We start from the raw sequence: 19,664 nt of genomic DNA on the forward strand, positions 1-19,664 counted from the left end.
TTTAACATTTACAATACACCACTGTTTTTATGTGTTTTTCATGCTCACAGTGGACACTTCTCTCTTGATTTACTGAATAATATCAAATATGGTGTTGATTTATTAGAAAGGCAGTTGACTCTGGAAATAATTACCCAATAATACAAAATTAATCTTGATGAACAGGAGGCTGCCAAATATGTTTCATTAAAAAATGAGACTTAAATCTTAACAATCATAGCCTCAACACATATGAGCTGTCACAGTTGTTGGATAGATAAATCCCATAGTTTCCTATGTGTAAGCATGCTGCCTCATTTGAACAGTGCTCTATGAAGAGTTGTCTAATTCTATGGAGTCCATATTTGTCCCCAGATGTCTTGCCGTAGGAAGGCCAGGGTGGGTTTAGAAGAGCAGCCACTTTAAAGAGAAGGAAGCCTCTGCCCCCACTGGTCTATCCAGCAGACATAGCTGGATAGTCCAAGTATTACTGTGATTCCTCAAATGCTATCCTATATAAATTAATAAAAATGTGAAATTCTGAGTAAATAAAATGGTCAGGGAAAGAGAAGGACATTGATAAATATTCAGTCTACCAGGAAGATATGGCAGTCTAAAGGTGAATGCACCAAGCAACAGAGCTAAAAAATACTTTCAATAAAAACTGATAGAATTGAAAGCAGAAGTGGACAAATCTGTAAGTAGAGTCAAAGATTCCACATCATTCTTTCAATAATAGACATATTAAGTAGACAGAAGAAAGCAGGAAAGATCTAGAAGAATGCAACATCATCATCAATAAACAGGACATAGGCAACATTTATAGAACACTCTATCTAATAACAGCAAAATACACATTCTTTTCAGTACTGATCTCTCCAATACTCTGAGCCACAAAATCAACCTCATCAAATCTAAAGGAGTTGAAATAATATAGAATATATTCTCTGACTACGATAACATCAAAGTAGGAATCAATAGTAAAAAGATTATAGAAAAAAATCTCTAAACACTTGGAAACTAAATAATATACTTCTAAATAAATCAAGTATCAAAGAGGGAGTCTCAAAGAAATTAAAAAAGCACATTGAACTGAACATAAAGAAAAGCATAGCATATACAAATATATGGGGGTTTACATAAAATAGTGCTGAAAGGGAAATGTATAATACTAAAACAAAAGTGATCATATATATTGAGGGAAATTCTCAAATCAATCATCTAAGTTTCTGCTTCAAAAAACTAAGGAAAAAAGACCTAACGTGAGCAGATGAAAGGAAAAATTGTAGATAAGAGTTGAAATCAATTTTTATAAATGGATAAAATTAATAAAATGAAAGCCTGATTCTCTGAAAGGGTCAATCAAATAGATAAACCTCTAGCAAGACTGACAAACAGAATAAAATTATCAATGTCAAGAGTGAAACAAGAATATAAAAGAAATAATAAGGGGTTATAACTAGCAACTCTGCGTTCAGAAATTTGATAGCTTAGACAAAATGGTCAATTTCTCAAACATACAAACTACCACAACTAATTCAACATGAAATAGGACATTTGAATAACCCTATAACAATTAAGAGATTTAATTTGTAATTAAAAATCTCCCTCAAGAGAAATTTCCAGGCCCAGATTGTTTCACTGGAGAAGTCTATTAAATGTTTGCAGAAAAAAGAACATCAATTTATACAATATTTTCCAGAAAATAAGAGAAACACTTTCCCACTTATTCTGTGAGGCCCATATAATCTATTATCAAAACCAGACAAAAGTAAGGCTGCAGGGTAACATTCCTCATAAATATATAGGCAAAAATTCTTAAATAAGAGAGAATAAAATTTGGCAATATATAAAAAGAGATGTAAACCATGACCAAGTGAATTTATTCCAGGGATGGAAGACTGGTTTAGTATTAAAAAAAAAAAAATCAACCAAGGTAATCCACTATATGAACTGTCTAAAGAAGAAAGATCACATGATCATGTCAATTGATATTGAAAAAGTATTATGATAAAAAGTCTCCAAACAATAAAGGGAAATATTTCTCTGTGTAATAAAGATCATCTGCATAAAACCTATAGGTACCATCATGCTGTTGAAAAATATGTTGTGCTTTCCGCTTTAAAAAAGGTGTCATTCTCACTACTGCATTCAAGATAGTACTAGAAGATTTAGCCAGCACAATAAGACAAGAAAAGGAAATTTAAAAGGATCAAATCAGAAAGGAAAAAAAAAAAAGCATTGCAAATGAAATGATAGTTTTTAAAGAGAATTCCAAGAAATAACCATAAGAACTCAGAGAACTAATAAATGAGTATAGCGTAGATGCAGGATACAAGATCAACATACATAAATCAGATACAGTATTCCTACATATCCGAAATTATGAAGTGAAAACTAAAACTGAAACACAATAACATTTATAATCATGAAAAGAAGAAGAAATAGGCATAAATTTAGCAAAAACACACTTAGAACTTGCATTCTTAAAGCTATAAAATGCAGATGAAAGAAATCACAGAAAACCTAATGGATACTGATATACTGTGCTGTCGATTAGAGAACTCAATACAGTAAAGATGTCAATTATTTCCAAATTTGATGTGTGTATTTAGCACAATTTCTATCAAACTTGCAGCAAGATTTTGGTAGATATACAGAAGTTTATTGTAAAATAATTATGGAAGACAAATAAAGTAGAATAGCTAAAAATATTCTTTAAAAACAAACTGAAGTGTTCTTCACTGACAAATTTCACTTTTTATCGTGGAATTTCAGTTTTTGACCATAAGTCAGCCCATGAACCAAAAGATAGTTCACTTGGATTATTTGAACTAACAGAATTCCTTATCTTGAACTGGAAGATACAGAGATACAGAGATACACCAACATTAAGAGGGTGGATCTGAAAATACTTGTAGGGTCAGGCATAGTCAAGGTCATAATCAAGGTTGAACTGAACAGGAATAAAACATAAACAGAAGGAGCACTCTAGTCAAGAGGAAACAGATGAGATGTATATAGAGATACTGAAATCCTGTTAGAGGCAGTTTTTGAGAGAGTAGCTTTCATTCCTTGTGATTTCCCAGGTTCCATGGAGCCCAGCTGTGCTGTGGTTTCTGCTCTTGGATTTCTGTGGAACTCCTCTGAGGATTTTTATAGCACATCTCCCCCTCTTGGGTTTGGCTGATCTGGGATGTGTCTCCTGTATTCAAACAGCTATAACTAGCACAGAAGAGGAATATCCCTTCAAAAAAAATTGAACAATATAGGTGGCAAGATGTGCACATTTTTTCTATCTTGTCCCTCTGTGCCATCTTCTCTGCTACCTCCTCAACACTGGGCTTTGCTTCCTGCCAGATCTAATGGCTTCTAATCAAGTGAGTCCCTTAAAGTGGATTCAGAAAGAGAGCCTCTCAGGGGCAGGTCTCTTGTGAACTCTTGGCCTGCTATAGATGTTGAGCTATTCAACATCTATTCCGTAGTTTTGTGGGAAAGGATGAAGGCTGGGGTGTACCCAGATTCTTTTCTTTGTGTGGCTTTTCAGACATCCTCTTGCTGATGGTACTGGGGTAGGGATAGCAAAATGGGCTGGTAGCATAGGAACAGTAAGTAGGTAGGGCAGCTTGATGGAATGTATATGGACTGAGATGGGGGTCAGAAGAGCTGGCTCCTGGCCTTGGCTCTGTCACTTGGTGCTAGACCCATGTCAATTTATTGAGGCTTGCTTTCTCCCTCTGTAAACTGAGGGAAAATAAATGGGTAATGTTAAAAACGTATTCATAAGTTGCAAAGGAGCAGTGGTTGTTCTTGCATGTGATCTGGCTTCTGCTTGAGTCTTTCTTCCTCCACTCTCCTCCTCCTTCCCTTGGCTTCTGTGGTGCTGGCCTCTTGCTGTGTCATAGCCTGGCTGAATCCCATCCCAGAGCCTTTGCAGTATGTCCTCTCTTGACCCAGAATACCATTCCCACAATTATCCCCTGAAGCCTTTTTATCCAGGTCTCTGTATTTATCTGTCTATTTCATTTTGTCTGTGTTCTTTCCTAGAATGTAAGTGTCAGAGGAATAGGGGTTTATTTGGTTCACCACTATACCACTAAAGCCTATAATGTAATAGTTTTTCAATAAATATTTGTTAGATCAGTAAGGGCAATTACTTCTGGCCTAGTTTCCTGGTATTGTTTCTCTAAAGAAATACCTTCTTTATACCCTATAATGAGAAGTTCAACTGCAAATCAATAAAAATCAAATTTACTTTTGAGCTATAATCCTAAGCTGCTGCCCTTGTGACTTCTGACTTGAGTGAATATCTGAATCCACTGCTGGTTTCTGAGCTCAGGGTATCCAAATGAATGTGGCATGATTGCTTCAACTGGTGCTCTCATGGATTGCCTGTGGGGTGTTCCAGTTGCTCCAGGTTCTTATTGTCTAAGGTGTCCCATAGCACCCACCTGCAAGGGGAACTTGATAAGTGATGCATAGTATATATTTTAAGCCAGAGTAACTCAAATATAATATCCAATATAATGAATGGGTGCACCCAGCTGTGTTAGACAAACAGGCAAACTGGAAAACAGAGAAATTTGTTTTATATGTATATAATGAACAACTGCTCTTTTAGTATTTGGGGGAAATTAACACACAAATATTTTGTATATCTGAACACTGTAATGGACTTGAGGAGTTCTCTCTAAGTAGACTTACTGCATGTATCCATTCATTAATTCAATAAATGTTGCAGAAGTATTTAAAGAATTTAGAATAATCATTTCCTTTTTCATTATCATTACATTAATGACCAATCGCAATTAAATATTTTATGCATAATTTGTTTTACACTAAGTTCTTTCTACATGTAGTATTTCTTGTCCTCACAAAAGCCATTATCTTCATTTTGGAGATGTGGAAATTGGGTCTCAGAAAGGATGAGTAACTTTTTGCATGAAGTCATAGCTGGTAAGTGACAGAGCTGCATCTCAATCCCAGGCCTGTGTGATAGTAAGCCTGCCACTGCTCAGGAATCTAGCACTTGGAAATATGAGAAGAAGATCAAGACTGATTTGTGGTCACAATACAAGTTCTTGTCAAGTATAGTGTGTCTTCAGGAAAGGGATATGAAAAAAGAAATGGGTGTTCGCAAGGCAGTTTCTCTGCACCAGACCAGGTTGGGAGTATGTCATGATATGATGATGGGCTCCAGTCTTAGTTATCCTGGCATGTGGAGTCAGACACAGGTGTTTATTCCTACAGTTTAAAAACTTTTGATAAAGTGAGTGGGGAATTCAGGATTCATGGTTTGGAGTGAACAAGAACTACTTACAAGTATTCTGAGGCATTCTAATCCTGAAGGCTGTGTAATTCCACAATCTTTCAGTGACACCTAAAAGTTCCTCAGGACTAAGGCCAAAGAGGGTCTATATGGGTAGCTAAAAGTTTCTAAGAATGACTCAAATTCCTCAGAAGCCCTGAAAATGTGTGGTCTTTCAAAACCTTGTCTTGAACCCAGGTACCTTTCCAAAGGTTGTAGATGTGTGGATCCTGTTGCCACACTCCTGAATCAGAATTTTTTTGTGAGTGCTTTCTGACATTGTTAGGTGATTCTGTTTCCATGATTTTCATCTACATACTATGTGAAGACATTTCATCTAACATGTCATCATATACATGTCCCTGTATTTTGGCATGTTTTACCTTCTGTCTAAAATTAATTACCCTATAATAAGCTGTCTCCTCTTCATTTTTCAAAATCCTCTCCAAGCACACTTCATATAGAGCCTTGATGTCCTGGGTACCTCTAAGCACCTTTTTGCAGAACAACATGGTGAATTCCAAACATAGGTAGACTCCCTTAGTTTAAATTCCAATCTCCAAACTTCTGGCTATGCAACTTTGGGCAAATTACTTAACCTCTTTATGCTTTAGTTCTTCATCTGTAAAAATGGGAATAATGTCACTACGTTCCTCAGAGATTGTTGAAAACCTCAATGAAACAATCAGATAAAGTACTCAGAGCAAAACTTACATGAAACTAACATTAAGTAAATGTTAGCCATTCATGGGGATTTCCAAAGCACATTGTACCCATATCCATCTTTTTACTTACTGCTCTATCCCATAATCGTTGATTTACTTAACTTTCTCACTAATTAGATTATAAACTTCTTAGGGACAGTCTGATAGACATTTTATAGACCTACACGGGCACCTGGAAGCATTACTGATTGAAACAAGAGTCTTAATTACCTTCTTGATGGGTGGTGGTTTGGTCAAGTGGAGAGTTCAGGGCCCAAAGTCAAAACATATCTTGGATGAATCTGGGCTGTTACTTAGAACAAATCAACCTTCTGAATTAGTTTTGATTGTCATAACAGAATGCTATAGACTAGATGACTTAAACAGATATTTGTTTATCACAGTTCTTTGGCTGAGGGTCTAGGACCTGTGTACCAATTGGTTGGTGAATTTGGTTCTTAGTGAGGACCTTCCCTTTGGACTCCAGAGAGCTGCCTTCCCCTGTCTCCTTAATTGGCAGAGAGGAAACCCCTGTGACTCTTCTTCTGATTGGGCACTAATACTCTCATGGGGCTCCGTACTTGTTATCTTATCTAAGCCTCATCTTCTCCCAAGGACTCCATTTCTTAATACTACCATGTTAAGGGGTAGGGCTTCAACAAAGGAATTTTAGAGAGTCACAAACAATCAGTCCATATCACCTCGTGGGACTCAGCTTCCTTATCTGTGTTCAACAGGATTGTTTGATAATGATTAAAAGAGCTAATATATACATAGCATCTGGCACAGTACTTGATCCCAAACAAGCCCTTTGATACTTGGGGACTTCTGTTATTATAATCACAGTAGAATTATTTGTATGTATGTGTAGATCTCAAAAGCACCAGACCTGATACACACACACACACACACACACACACACACACACACACACACACACATATATTTTTTTCTTCTCAACTCAAACTCTTTGTAGTTCTTACTATATTTTCAGAACTCACAAACTCCTTTGTTTCCTAAAGTAAAAATGACTATTTTTGCCCCCTACAGTCAACTGAATCTAATGATACCTTTAGTAATTCTTCCCTTACTCAGGAGAAAAATGGCTTTTGGAACATTCATAAATGGACATTTTTAGGTCTTCTCTATATTTTATGAAGAGACTCTATCTGCCCTATTATAAGTGCATGTTAAAAGTGTTGAAAAAACGAATAAACACTCTTGAGTTCTATCCTTGTTCCCATTACAAAGAATAAGCTGTATTTTGTGCTTTTCCAATGCTGAGAGCTTCACTGACACCAAGAAATGAAGTGGTGATAAAAGAACCTTCTCTAAAGGTGTCAAATGGATGCCTGGGACTCCTTTTGCTCACCCTGTGGGCAGGGGACTGCCAATTCCAAGGCCTGGTTCTTCCCCCATGGACTCAAGTCACCTGTATCAAGTCTCACTGTGATTTTGGGTGCCACACTGTTCTTCCCTATGTACTTTCCCTCACATAGGAGAGTCTTCTGTAATCCTTAAGAGTAGTAAAATCTCAGTATTCTCTGTAAAGAGCACAGAGCCTGGTCCATGACTGGAGCACAGGGGAGCAGGGAGAAAATAACACATCATAGGAAGCCAGCCTAGGAGAACTGTGAACAAGGAAGGTTTGTGGCATAAAATTTTTGTTGGAATACAGAGTTTACTTTGAGGGTCTCCTATTTTAAACAAATTGGAGAGGCCCTAGGAAAGAGTAACCAAATAAGTGAAAGAAATGTATGTGGATTATTTAGCTAAAGGTTTTACAAGACTCCACTTAACTCAGGGGCAGGGAAATTGCTTTGCTCTAATGCCATGCATTTTTTCATCTGTTTGTGTTTGAAGAGCAAACCCGAATTGGATTCTCTTCAGGGTCTGGAACGCAATGGATGCTCAGGGGAAATGTGTGTAATGAATGAGTCAGTGTTTTCCTCCTGGGATGCTGATTCCTGGCTAGCCAACACACTGTCTTATACTCCAAGACCTGGACACCCTAAGAGGCTTGGGGCGTGCTCACAGATTGATAATGCAAATCACAGATAGTCACTGCATTCAGTATCAGGAAAGATATCATTGCTGAGTGGTGTGTGTGTATGTGTGTGTGTGTGTGTGTGTGTGTGTGTGTGTGTGTGAGAGAGAGAGGGGGGGGGGGAAGAGAGAAATAGGAGAAGGAAGATATTGAGAGAATATTATTAGAAGAAAATCTTTCAGGGAAGGAAATAATTTTAAAACCACAAACTGATTTGTCACAGTCTTTTAAAAAAGCAACCGAAAGTATTCTTGGTGTGAGGCTGGGGCTTCTAGGGAGGCATTTGGGATAATCTGAACAGCTGGGTGGTGGTCCCTGGAAATTTACAGGATGGGTCCAGCTTGTCATTGCTAGTTCGCTGTTGCCCTCTGCTGGTGAATCTGTTATCATCCTAGGAAACTGCGGGCAATGAGCTCCTCAGGTACCCTCTTCTTACTTGGGATCTAGGCTCCTTCCCATCATGTATGGCAGGGGTGCTTGTGCTGAGGAACAGCAATGACAAACAAGAAGTGGTGAAAAATCCTTTGCAGGAAACATTGGCTCTCAGAACAGATAAAATAGATCGTATGGTTCTACTTTTCATTCCATTCCCTGCCTATGTGCTGAGTCCCTGTTCTCTTTTTGGCTCTGGTTAAGCACAGGGAAGAGACCCAGATATGAAAATAAATGGATTCTACGCTAGATGGATTCCCATTTAATGTGTGTAAAGGGAATATGTAGAATAGATTCAGAAATCACTATAATATGGGGAATGTTCTGATAGGGCCACAGGGGAGGCACTGATACAGGCTTGGTGTAGTTAAAGGAAGAGAGAGGACATATACTTGGGGATAAGAAAGGTAAGACTCTATAAGATAGGAAATACTTGTGCTAGGAACCTGAATGATGGTAGTATTTCTATTTTCAAAATCTCTTTTTTTGTAGAGGTAGAATATATTTCTTATAGAATGGATTCAACTCTGGTAAATTAAAGCATGAAAAGCATTCAAATAAACATTTGACATCCTACCACTCAAAAATAATCAACCTTAAAATTGGCTGTGTACATTGTTTTGCTGCCATTGTTACAAAATTCCATCAGTATGTAGCATGTGTATCCTACTCTTTCTCATTATTATGTCATCAACATTACTGATTCTTTAAAATTTTTTTCTTAGTTGTAGTTGGACACAATAACTTTATTTTATTTATTTATTTTTATGTGGTGCTAAGAATCAAACCCAGCGTCTTGCATGTGCTAGGCAAGGGCTCTATCGCTGAGCCACAACTCCAGCCCCCTGATTATTTTTTTAATTGTGCTACTTTATGGGGGAGTATTCCAGTGTATAAAACCAAGCATTGAATTCCCCAGGCAGCATGAGCCAAGCCAAGGTTGCACAGAGCAAGAATTGTTCATTCTTCCCTAGTTCATTTTAGAAATATTTTTTTTGAAACCTACAACCTTGGAGACACAATAGGAAGATCTGTCTCTGTCTTTGCAGGGTTTACAGCATAGAAGAGGAGACAAGAATTATATAATCATAGACATCACTGTAAAGTTTCACCTGGGTCAAGTACCATAAAAGGGAAATGTAGGGGCTGTGTAAGTGTATATTGGAAAGAAGAGAAATGGACACAGAGGTTTGGGAAGGTGTGCTGGAGTAAGTGGTGGTGAAGCTCAGTTCTGTAGGAGTTAATTAGTTGATGAAGATAAGCAAGAACATTGCATTCAAAGGGAAAAGCAGGTGCAAAGTCTCCTTAGTGGAATGGTGCATGTTGAAAACCAAGAAATTGAAATGAGCTGAAGGAGGAGAGAGCAGAGAGACTTGGCCAGAAATGAGATTGAAGTAGTGGTGAGGCTTAACACTGCAGAGCATTTTAGTTAACATTTTTTTTTTATTTATATATGACAGCGGAATGCATTACAATTCTTATTACATATATAGAGCACAATTTTTCATATCTCTGGTTGTATACATAGTAGGTTAACAATTTTTTGTCATTTCTCATAAGAGCCACAGAGAGATGAGATGAGCAAAGCCAAGGTGGAGAGGTAGAGAGGAGATTTATCTTATCTGAAGAGTCACCTCCCTGCAGTAGCAGGTTGGAAAGGGGCAAGAGCAGATGTAGGTGATCCAGGTCCAGGTGGTGAGCATCCCAGGCACAGTGAGAGCATGAGGGCAGTGGTGTAGGCAGGAGGTAATGGAAAACAAGCCAGGGTGATGGAGATGGAGAGGGAGGGGAGAGGGTGGGTTTGAGAGACATTCTGGGAATAAAATAGGAACTGACCCAGGAGGTGAGGAAATGTGACAAGCAATGGACAACCCCAAAGTCTCTAGCTTGCCCACCTGGATGGAGAGAGGGTTCTTCCTCAAGACAGGGAACACCAAAGGAAGACAAGGTTGGAATAGGACAGTCATGAGTGATGTTTGGAGGAAGGAGTTGCTGGAGGGAACAGTTCCTAGAGTGGTACGTATTATAACATCTGCTCCTCCCAGGGTTTAAGAAACTTGCACAGCACACCAAAGGGGCTTCTTTTTGAAGGTGATGACACTAGGGAGAGAGCAAGTCCCTTGTCTCAGTATCTGAGTCAGATCCCCATCCTATTCGTAAAACCCTGGTCAAGTCATTTGTAAGGTCTAGGGGCTTCAGTTTCCTTGTCTTTACAATGAGTGGTAACATTCAGTTAGTTCTAAAGGGTTATTATGGGGATTCAATGAAAGCATGGTTATTTAAGGACTTTGTAAACCTTTGAGCTACATAAACTCAATGTATCATTGTTATTTGTATTTCTTTATTTATTGTTATTCTTGCCATCCAAACTTCAAGGGTATTAATATCAGGAATATGTAATTCAGTGTTTTCTGCATGAGTGCTTTAGGGAAAAAAGGTGTGATTGAAGTCTAAATAAATAAATATACCACCCAAGAGCTAGAGATGGTGGCCCTAAACTATTTATAAGCCCGTGTGTTTACTTGAATTCAGACATTCCCGGCATGTAAATTATGCAGTCTATGTCACAGCAGAGCACTCTGTGTTCCTAAAAAGAATTCTCCTTTTTTTTCCCGGAATCCTTTACCTTTTAAAATAAATCTCATTATGGAGTGCTGACATTTTCAGTAAAACCATTTAACCAAAAGCAGCAGTTATTTTAGACTAAAAACAAGTCTGGTTTATTAGGCAGCAGCTTATAACGTACTGCTAAGTAGATACGATCTATTTAGAGAAGCTTATGTAGATCTCTGAGAAGACATTTCAGAATTTTCGTCTCTTCCTGACTAAGATTGAGAGTGCTAAACAGACTATCAAGATTTCTCTTTCTCTCGGTAGAGTAGGAGTTGAATACCACTGCGTGTTAGAGGGGGTGGAATCCAAAGAGCCAAGATTTTAACACATCTATGGGGTTCTATTCTGTTTCTTTCCACTGGGCGCCAAGTCTAGCACCAGAGTTTAGCAGAGGGACTTTGGATGAAACCTTCCTCAAAGGGTCAGGATGGATGTAGAGAGAATTTTATAAATATTCAATGACTGCCATTCACCAGGGCTTCAATTAGTGATCTCATCCTTCTTTTCCTCCATCTGCGGCTTTTCCCTCTTTCTGTATTCTACATCTCCTTTGTTCTTTCATGTTTCTTCCTGTTCGTCTTCCTGTTGAGCCAACACACCTTTTTGGTCTGAAATATGCTGAAACAATTCTAAGAGGTCACAAAGTAAGATACCCTAAAGACTAACAGACAGCAAAAAGTGCTGTGGGTCAGGGGAATTACAGAAATACTCATTTTTTTTTAACCAGAAACCACTGTTGTGATTCCTTCTTGTTCTTTCATGGAGGAATTCTAAACTCTCAGAATTTCTCATGTGTGCCCTGAAGGACTCTCAATTCTGAAGCAAATAAAATCAATAAATATTTATCTAGTGTTGATTTTGAAGAATCCCACTTCACTTGTTCAGCTATATTTCTACCAGAAGGATATGAGCTTTCTAGATAATGTTGGCCTCTGTTTAAGTCTCCAGATAGTGATGTGGCCATTGGAGATCAGCATAAACTAATGAGTAAATTTTGTGAGTTAGAATAAAGAGCTGTTTGGGGTGTCCTTGGAGGAAGATGTGCCTTCATAGGCTTCCTAGAGAAGATGTGGAGATGTATACATCAGTCCAATGCCACAGGATGCAGACTTGGTATTCCTCTAATGGATTCTGCCGTGGGTAATCATCTTTGAGTTCTGTGATGAAAAAACATTTCCCTGTCATTGCCTACCTTCCCTCCACAGTTAGTCATGGGTTCAAAGAGAGAGAGAGGAGGTGACCTTAGATACTGTTCAGTCCCTCTTCCCTCCGATATAATCCTACCTCATTGTCTTCTGTGCTAGATGTTTCAGCAAATGCCATTGTCTTAAACTTGGGAAGGCCATGTCATCAACTTTTCTGCCCTGTGATGACCCCTGCAGGATAGACCACTGGAACAACGAGAAGGAGAAGATTCTGCTGGTCACAGACAAGACACTCTTGATATGCAAATATGACTTCATCATGCTCAGCTGTGTGCAGGTGCAGCGGGTTCCCCTGAGTGCTGTGTATCGTATCTGCCTGGGCAAGTTTGTCTTCCCTGCCATTTCACTGGACAAGTAAGTATGGTGTCTGAGATTTGGAGAAGGGGTGCAGTAGGGAGAGGCAGGCAGAGAAATCAGTAACAAAGTCAACTCAGTAGTATATGCTGGGAGAACTGAAGGAAATAGTGAAATTCTGCAATTGAATGCATCAAATGATTGAGTTCCTACTCTATGTCAGGCACCAAAGGTCTCCTTGTCCCAGCCCCTTTAAGCAAATGTGCACTTTAACAGGAGAACCTGACAAGTAAATAGCTAACTGTAAGGTAGGAAGAGCAGTGAGAACAAGGAAGAAAGGTTTTTAACCCAATCCATGGGGCCCATAGTTAGAATTACTTTTCTGTGGGAGCACTTGAGCCAATATTTGTTTTTAGGTAGGATTTAGCCAGGGAAAAAGAATCTCACCCTTGTCAGAATGGCAATTATCAAGAATACAAGCAACAACAAATGTTAGCAAGGATGTGGGGGAAAAACTTCATTCATACATTGCTGGTGGGACTGCAAATTGGTGCAACCAGTATGGAAAGCAATATGGAGATTCCTCAGAAAACTAGGAATGTGAACACCTTTTGACCCAGTTATACCCACTCCTAGGTATATATCCAAGGGAGTTAAAATCAGCATACTGCAGCAATGCAGCCACATCAGTGTTTACAGCAACTCAATTCATGATAGCTAAGCTATAGAATCAACTGCTGCAGTCTGGCTGGGCACAAATCACAAGCCACTGAAGCAGGAACAAACTTTATTTTTGAACTGCAAGAAAAAACCTCACACACGCTCCTGGGGAATTCTCCCGAATGCCATGAGGCTCGTCCAGGAGCCTCCCAGCCGGGAATATCTCTCCCGGAAATCCCTCCTCCTGCACTTCCCCAACCAATGGGAACTCTCGGGGAATCCCTGGAAATCCCCACAAGAACTCCAAAATAGTGCGAGAACTCAAAAGCAGCGGCAGAGGCGGATAGTAATGCCTCGCCTGTCAATCAATACTGTTGGCAAAATGCCAGGGGCCATACAGACTCGGCCGTGGCTCTCAGCATCTCCCCCCTTCTGTTTAATTAAACAACAAGCAATGTGGCTTAGGGACCGTGCCTGTTAGATAGTCCAATTCAACATATGGTACTTATCCGTCATCGGATGAACTGACCTCTAGGCGTCAGCCTCCTGTCTTAGGTTGGTACCACTGCAATTGGATCATACCCGTCACTGACTACCGGTCCAGCATAGAGCCATACTTGTGTATAGGCCTTTGCACCAGTGGGGGGGGGTGAGGTTCTTTGCCTCACCTCTGTTGGCCCCCAAATTTGGCCTTGGTGCCAGTGTGGGGGTGAGGTTCTTTGCCTCACCTCTGTTGGCCTCCAAATTTTAGACCATCACTAGTAGAAGGGAGGAGGATGCAAAATTCCATGACACTAAGCCAAGTGAGAGCTCCTTTGAAAAATTGTACCACCGGTGACACCATCAGCAAAAATACTCCAGCACTACTACAATTCGCTGCACCAACAGATAGTTCACAATGCATACAAGTGATACATAGTCCAGGCAAGTTCTGCAAGCAGTTCAAAGCAGAGGAATCTGTCAATATGTCCATTTCCTCCCAAAGTAAATCGACTCCTTGATTGAGCATTACTTGTTGAGTTATTATTCATTGATGCATCAGTTTATACAGTTTGTTGTGATAACTATGGAAGAAGCTGTAGTTTGGTTTTATCTTTGTCTTCACTGGCACTGGGATGAAGATAGGAATTCTGGCAATGATGCTAAGAAAAAAATTATGTAACATTCCAACAGGCACTAAGAAAACAATTTTTTGAACAATTTACATTATCCTGAACAGAATTATTAAATATAATGAAAAGGAAAGGTGAAAGTAAACAAACACATCTGTTAACCTCCTTATTTATTCACATATTAAAACAATTTTCAACAGCTGTTTACCCAATCTAAATTAAACCATTAAAATCACGTGAATAAAAAAAATTCGGATCCATTTATTCATGAGCGCTCCTCATATATGATATATGGACATACGCACAAACAGATATACAACACAAAACAGAAGTGTGCACAGATAACATACAACACATAAGACAATAGTAAAGGCCTTGTAGCTTTACCTAGGTGAAATCTCCATTGCAATGTTTAAAAACTCCATAGACAAAAAACAAAACTGATCAGAAAAACATTAACCTAGGTCTGTATGAGCTCAGAAATAAAATAGAACTTTATGATGTGGGAAAAGGCAAATAATAAAATAAATATTGAAAAAAGCATCCTGGTTAATCACTGTCGCAGATGTAAGAATCGCCAAACTGGAGCTCTGGATATCAGCTGTTATGGATTTGAGTTAAATCAATTTTTTTTGTTTGTTTTTTTTTTGGTCCACAGAATTCACTTTGGTTAGTTTCTCTGGAATCCAAATCGGCTGTTGTTCTCCCTGTGGAAACACACAAACAGAACCCTGACTCCAGACAATCACTGGGTCAGAACCTTTCCATTGTCCTGTTAGAATATCCTTCCAAAGTACCTTAGGCTTATGTACATTTTTTGGACATATATACCTTTCCGCAGCACTAAGCCCTGATGAATCCAACCTAGGTGCCCTTCAACAGATGAATTGGATAAATAAAATATGGTATATATAGACAATGGAATATTAATCAGCCATAAAAAATTACTTTATGACATTTGCTGGTAAATATCTGGAGACTATCATGCTAAGTGAAATAAGCCTATCCCCCAAAACCAAAGGTCAAATGTTCTCTCTGATATGTGCATGATAACATACAACAAGCTGGGAGTGGGAGAGAATAGAAATTCACTGGATTTGACAAAGGGGGATGAAGGGAAGGGATGGGGATAGGAATAGAAAAGACAGCGGAATGACTCTAACAGAACTCTTATAGGTACATATGAATATACTACAGTGAATCTCCACATCATGCACACCCATAAGATGGGGATCCTAATTAGAATATGATATCATGCTTGTATAAGTATGTTAAAATATACTTTACTGCCATATATAACTAAAAATAACAAATAAAATTTTAAAAATCTAAGAACCATCATTATTTAACATTCTAAGTAAAGGGAAGAACGTAGTCAAAAGATTGGAAGTAAGAAAATGTGTAACACATTTGGGAATTCAGATTATTTTGAAAAGCCCAGTGGATAGAACTCAAGATGGCTGATAGCTATTTCTTTTGGGAGTCTCCCCTGGAAGCTCAGTACCGGGAAATCAACTGTCTCAGAGATGATGATAGTTATCGAGGGAATGAGTGAACTCTACAAAGAAGGATTATTGAACTAAGTTCGTTCCTGTATGATCTTGGAAAGAAGCACATTTTGCTAAACATTTTAGATTTAAGCCTGAGGACAGCAGTCTTCCTCTAAGATAGAATGTGAGTTCTTCCCACTGAACTGTGAGCTCCATAAGGACAAGTGTCATTTTTTTTTTTTTTAAGATATGGGTGAAAAAACACAGCTTTATCAAGTGATTGTGGTTTTTCTTATGCAAAGCTTACCATATTGAAAATCTACTTTTTATTTATTCTTTTCACATGTCAAAGAAGTGATTAATTCCTTTAATTTATAAACTTTTAAAAAACTGGTAGATTTTTCAATAATATATACATTGGAAAAATATATTTGAACATCACAAAAGATGTTTAATTAAGACTTTTCATTTCTACCCCAGACCCTCAGTCCAATCTTCTCGCCACAAATGATAACAGTTTCTTGTCTATTTTTAAAGAAATAGTCTATAAACATAAAATAACAAAACCCTTTCTGTGCATATACATAGGTATTTATACATATATCACAGTATTTATCCATATGTGCTTATTTATTGTGTGTTATTTTACCCAGGGGGAGCACATGTCATAAACTGTCCTGTATCATGCTCTGTGTCCAATGACATACCTTGAAGACAAATTGTCTAATCCTATGTAGATCAATCTCAGTGTTTAATGGTGCAGCATATTATGTTTTAAGTCTAACCTATTTATCCAACACCACATCGACAAATAAATATTTATTTTTACCTCAAGTACTACCAACAATGCTGCTATAAATATTCTGGCCTATAGGATATTTTTTGCACACATATGCAAAGGATTTGTAATGTGGATTTCCAAATGTGGAATTATTAGGTCAAAGTCATGTGAATATTAACTGACAGAGATTGCCAAATTGCCTTCCAAACAGGTGATATCAATTGATGCTCCCACAAAGCCTTGGAATATTCTTGATAAACATTCTAACCAATATTGTGTATGATGAAAATTATCTTATTTTTAAAATTTGTGTCAGTAGAATTTGAAGGGAGTCTAACATGTTTTTCTTTAGTTAGAAAGTAATTTTATTTATTTTTCTGTGACTTTTTTTTATACCACAACCCATTATTTTTCTCTATTAAGATACTGATTTTTTTCCTTAATGACTTGTCAGTGCTATTCATGTATCAAATAACTTCATTTGTTTTCTGAAGATACATTGCAAATATTTTTTCCCAGTTTTTCGTGTCTCTTCTAACTTTATGATGTTATTTTTGTGACCTTTAAGTGTCAAATTTGTCAGTATTTTAATGCTTCTAACTTTGTATCTTTTAAAGAATGACTTCTCCATAATGAAATCATAAAATAAATTTCCAAGGTTTTTTCTAGTGATTATATAATTTTATTTTTAGACACATTTAAACATATTTAATCTAAACTTCCTGTTTCAAGGAAAAGATGTAATCACCTTTTCAGCTGGTATGCTAGATTTTTTAGCATCATTTATTCAGATTTCACCTTTCCCCCTATGATTTGAAATGAAGCTATATCATATATTACTCTACTTTGTGTATTTGTGACTATAGGTTTTCATTTCTATTGCATTTATCATTTTTTAAAATAAAAAAGGCTTTATTTTAATCTTTATTATGTTTTGGTATCTGATGGAGTTACTCTCCATTTATTCTTCTTCCTAGAACTTATATATTTATGAATATTTATTTTCCATCAATTTGCCTAATTTTTTAAAAAATCTTGTTTTGAGACTGAGGATGTAACTCAGTGGTACAGAGTTTCCCTAGCCTGTATGAGGCCTTGGGTTTGATTACTAGCATGTATCTTTCATTCCTGAGATAAGCTCATTGCTGGATTCAGTTTGCTAATATTTTATTGGGTACTTTTGTGTTTGTGTTCATGAGTGGAATTAGTCTGTTATTTTTATTCTTTTGTAATGCCTTTACCAGGTCTTAGTATTTAGAATATGTTGCCCACATAAAACAAGTTAGGAAGTATTCTCTCCTTTATTTTCTAAAAGATTTTCATCTTTTATTTTCTTGAATTTTATCTTTTACTTTCTTAAATTTTATCTTTCCTTAAAAGTATGATGGAGTTTATGAAGGAATTCATGTGGGACAGGTTATCTATTTCTAGGTGGGAAAGTTCTTTAAATTATTTATTTTATAAGTATTGATTTAGCTATATTTTTTTCCTTTGGTTTAATTTAATTGGTAAGTTATATTTTTCAAGAGATATGTGAAGTTTATTTAAGTTGTATCTGAAGGTATAAAGTTGCTACTGATATTCCCTTATTGCCCTTTAATGATGGTAAGACAGTTTCGTCTTTTTTTTTTTTTCCTAATAATGGTGATCTGTGTCCTTATTTGTTGTTGTTGTTGTTGATAATCTCATCAATTTTGTCAGTTTTGGTGAGAACATGTGTTATTTTAATTTGACTAATTTTCTGATTACTGTTTAGTTGATTTCTACTCTTTTCTGTGTTATTTCTTCCTCTACTTACTTTGAGTTGGATTTTCTTCTTTTTTGACTGCTTAAAGTGGAACCCAAGGTTTTGATTATATTTTTTTTCCTAATTTCCTAATTGAAGTATTTAGAGTTATAGATTTTCTTATGAGAACTCATTTTGCCATGTCACACAGACATTAATATGTTATATTTCTATTTTCATCCAGAGATACTTTCTAATTTTTCTTGTTGAAAAACCCATGAATACGTTAGAGGTTACATTGGCTCATTTTCAAATATTTTGTGCTTTTCTAAATATATAACTTAATTTTAATTAAAAGAAACTACTGTCTTTAATTTGAATTCTTATAAATATATAGAGATTTATTTTATGGGCTAAACTCTGACTTTTCTTTGTGAATGTACCATGTGCTCTTGAAAAGAATTCTATTTGTAGTTTCTATAAATATAATATCCTAATGTATTAGCATAGTATGTCTTTACTGACTATTATCTAGTTTTATAATAGTTACTGAGACAGTTGTTAAAATATATTATTATGAGATTTTCTAGTACTCAATTTAATTTTGTTAATTTTTATTTGATGCATTTTGAGAGTCTTCTGTTAGATTTAGGCACATTGACAATCAGAATTTCTTCTAAAAAAATGAGCCAATTTTCATTGTAAAATGTTTTTCATTATCTTTGGCAATACTAAGTGTCTTAAAGACTGTTTTAAAATCAGATATTATTGTAGCCACTTCATCATTTTTATAATTACTCTTTGCATAGCAGATCTTCTTTATCCATTTACTCTCTGTTTATCTATGATCTTGCAGTTATTTGTTTATTTTTGTTACATGGTTAAATATTTATTTATATTGACATATTCACTTTTCCTGTAACTCTTCATGCATCTTGGTTATTACCTTTGGGTTCCTTTTCTCTACCTTATTTTAGACTAGGATTACTAGTGAGAAAGTCTGTATTTAAAGTGTGTTTCTTGTAGAGATCATGTAATTAGATCTTGCTTTTAATCTGTTCTGATGATATATGCCTTTTGAGTGTTTTCCCATTTTGATAGTTTTTATGTGATTGGAGTGAAGCCATTTATTATCTATTCTCTGTGTTCCTTTTTTTGTTTTTTGTTTGATTGTTGTTGTCTCTTTACTCCTCTTTGGATTAAATATTTTCCATCATTGAATTTCAACCAATCTATTGACTTCTAGCTGTAGCATATACAAATGTGTTATGGTTGCTTTAGGGCACAGTTTCACAGTTTCTCATTGATGTTTT

The 19,664-nt window shown here is 36.8% G+C and overlaps 1 protein-coding gene across 11 annotated transcripts in view; it reads left to right on the forward strand.

Moving 5' to 3' along the window:
• Tprg1 (tumor protein p63 regulated 1) overlaps nt 1-19,664 on the forward strand; it is a 207,995-nt gene that overhangs the window by 121,470 nt on the left and 66,861 nt on the right. For 10 of the 11 annotated variants that reach the window (XM_076867493.2, XM_076867491.2, XM_076867497.2 and 7 more), the window contains one exon: nt 12,466-12,642. The exons of the other annotated variant lie outside the window; for it this stretch is intronic. In XM_076867493.2, coding sequence (XP_076723608.2) covers nt 12,466-12,642 — 177 coding nt within the window. The remainder of the gene's footprint in view (nt 1-12,465; nt 12,643-19,664) is intronic. 11 annotated transcript variants of the gene reach the window in all.

The sequence above is a fragment of the Callospermophilus lateralis genome, chromosome 10 (assembly GCF_048772815.1).
Source record: "Callospermophilus lateralis isolate mCalLat2 chromosome 10, mCalLat2.hap1, whole genome shotgun sequence".
In the NCBI taxonomy this organism is placed as follows: domain Eukaryota; kingdom Metazoa; phylum Chordata; class Mammalia; order Rodentia; family Sciuridae; genus Callospermophilus; species Callospermophilus lateralis.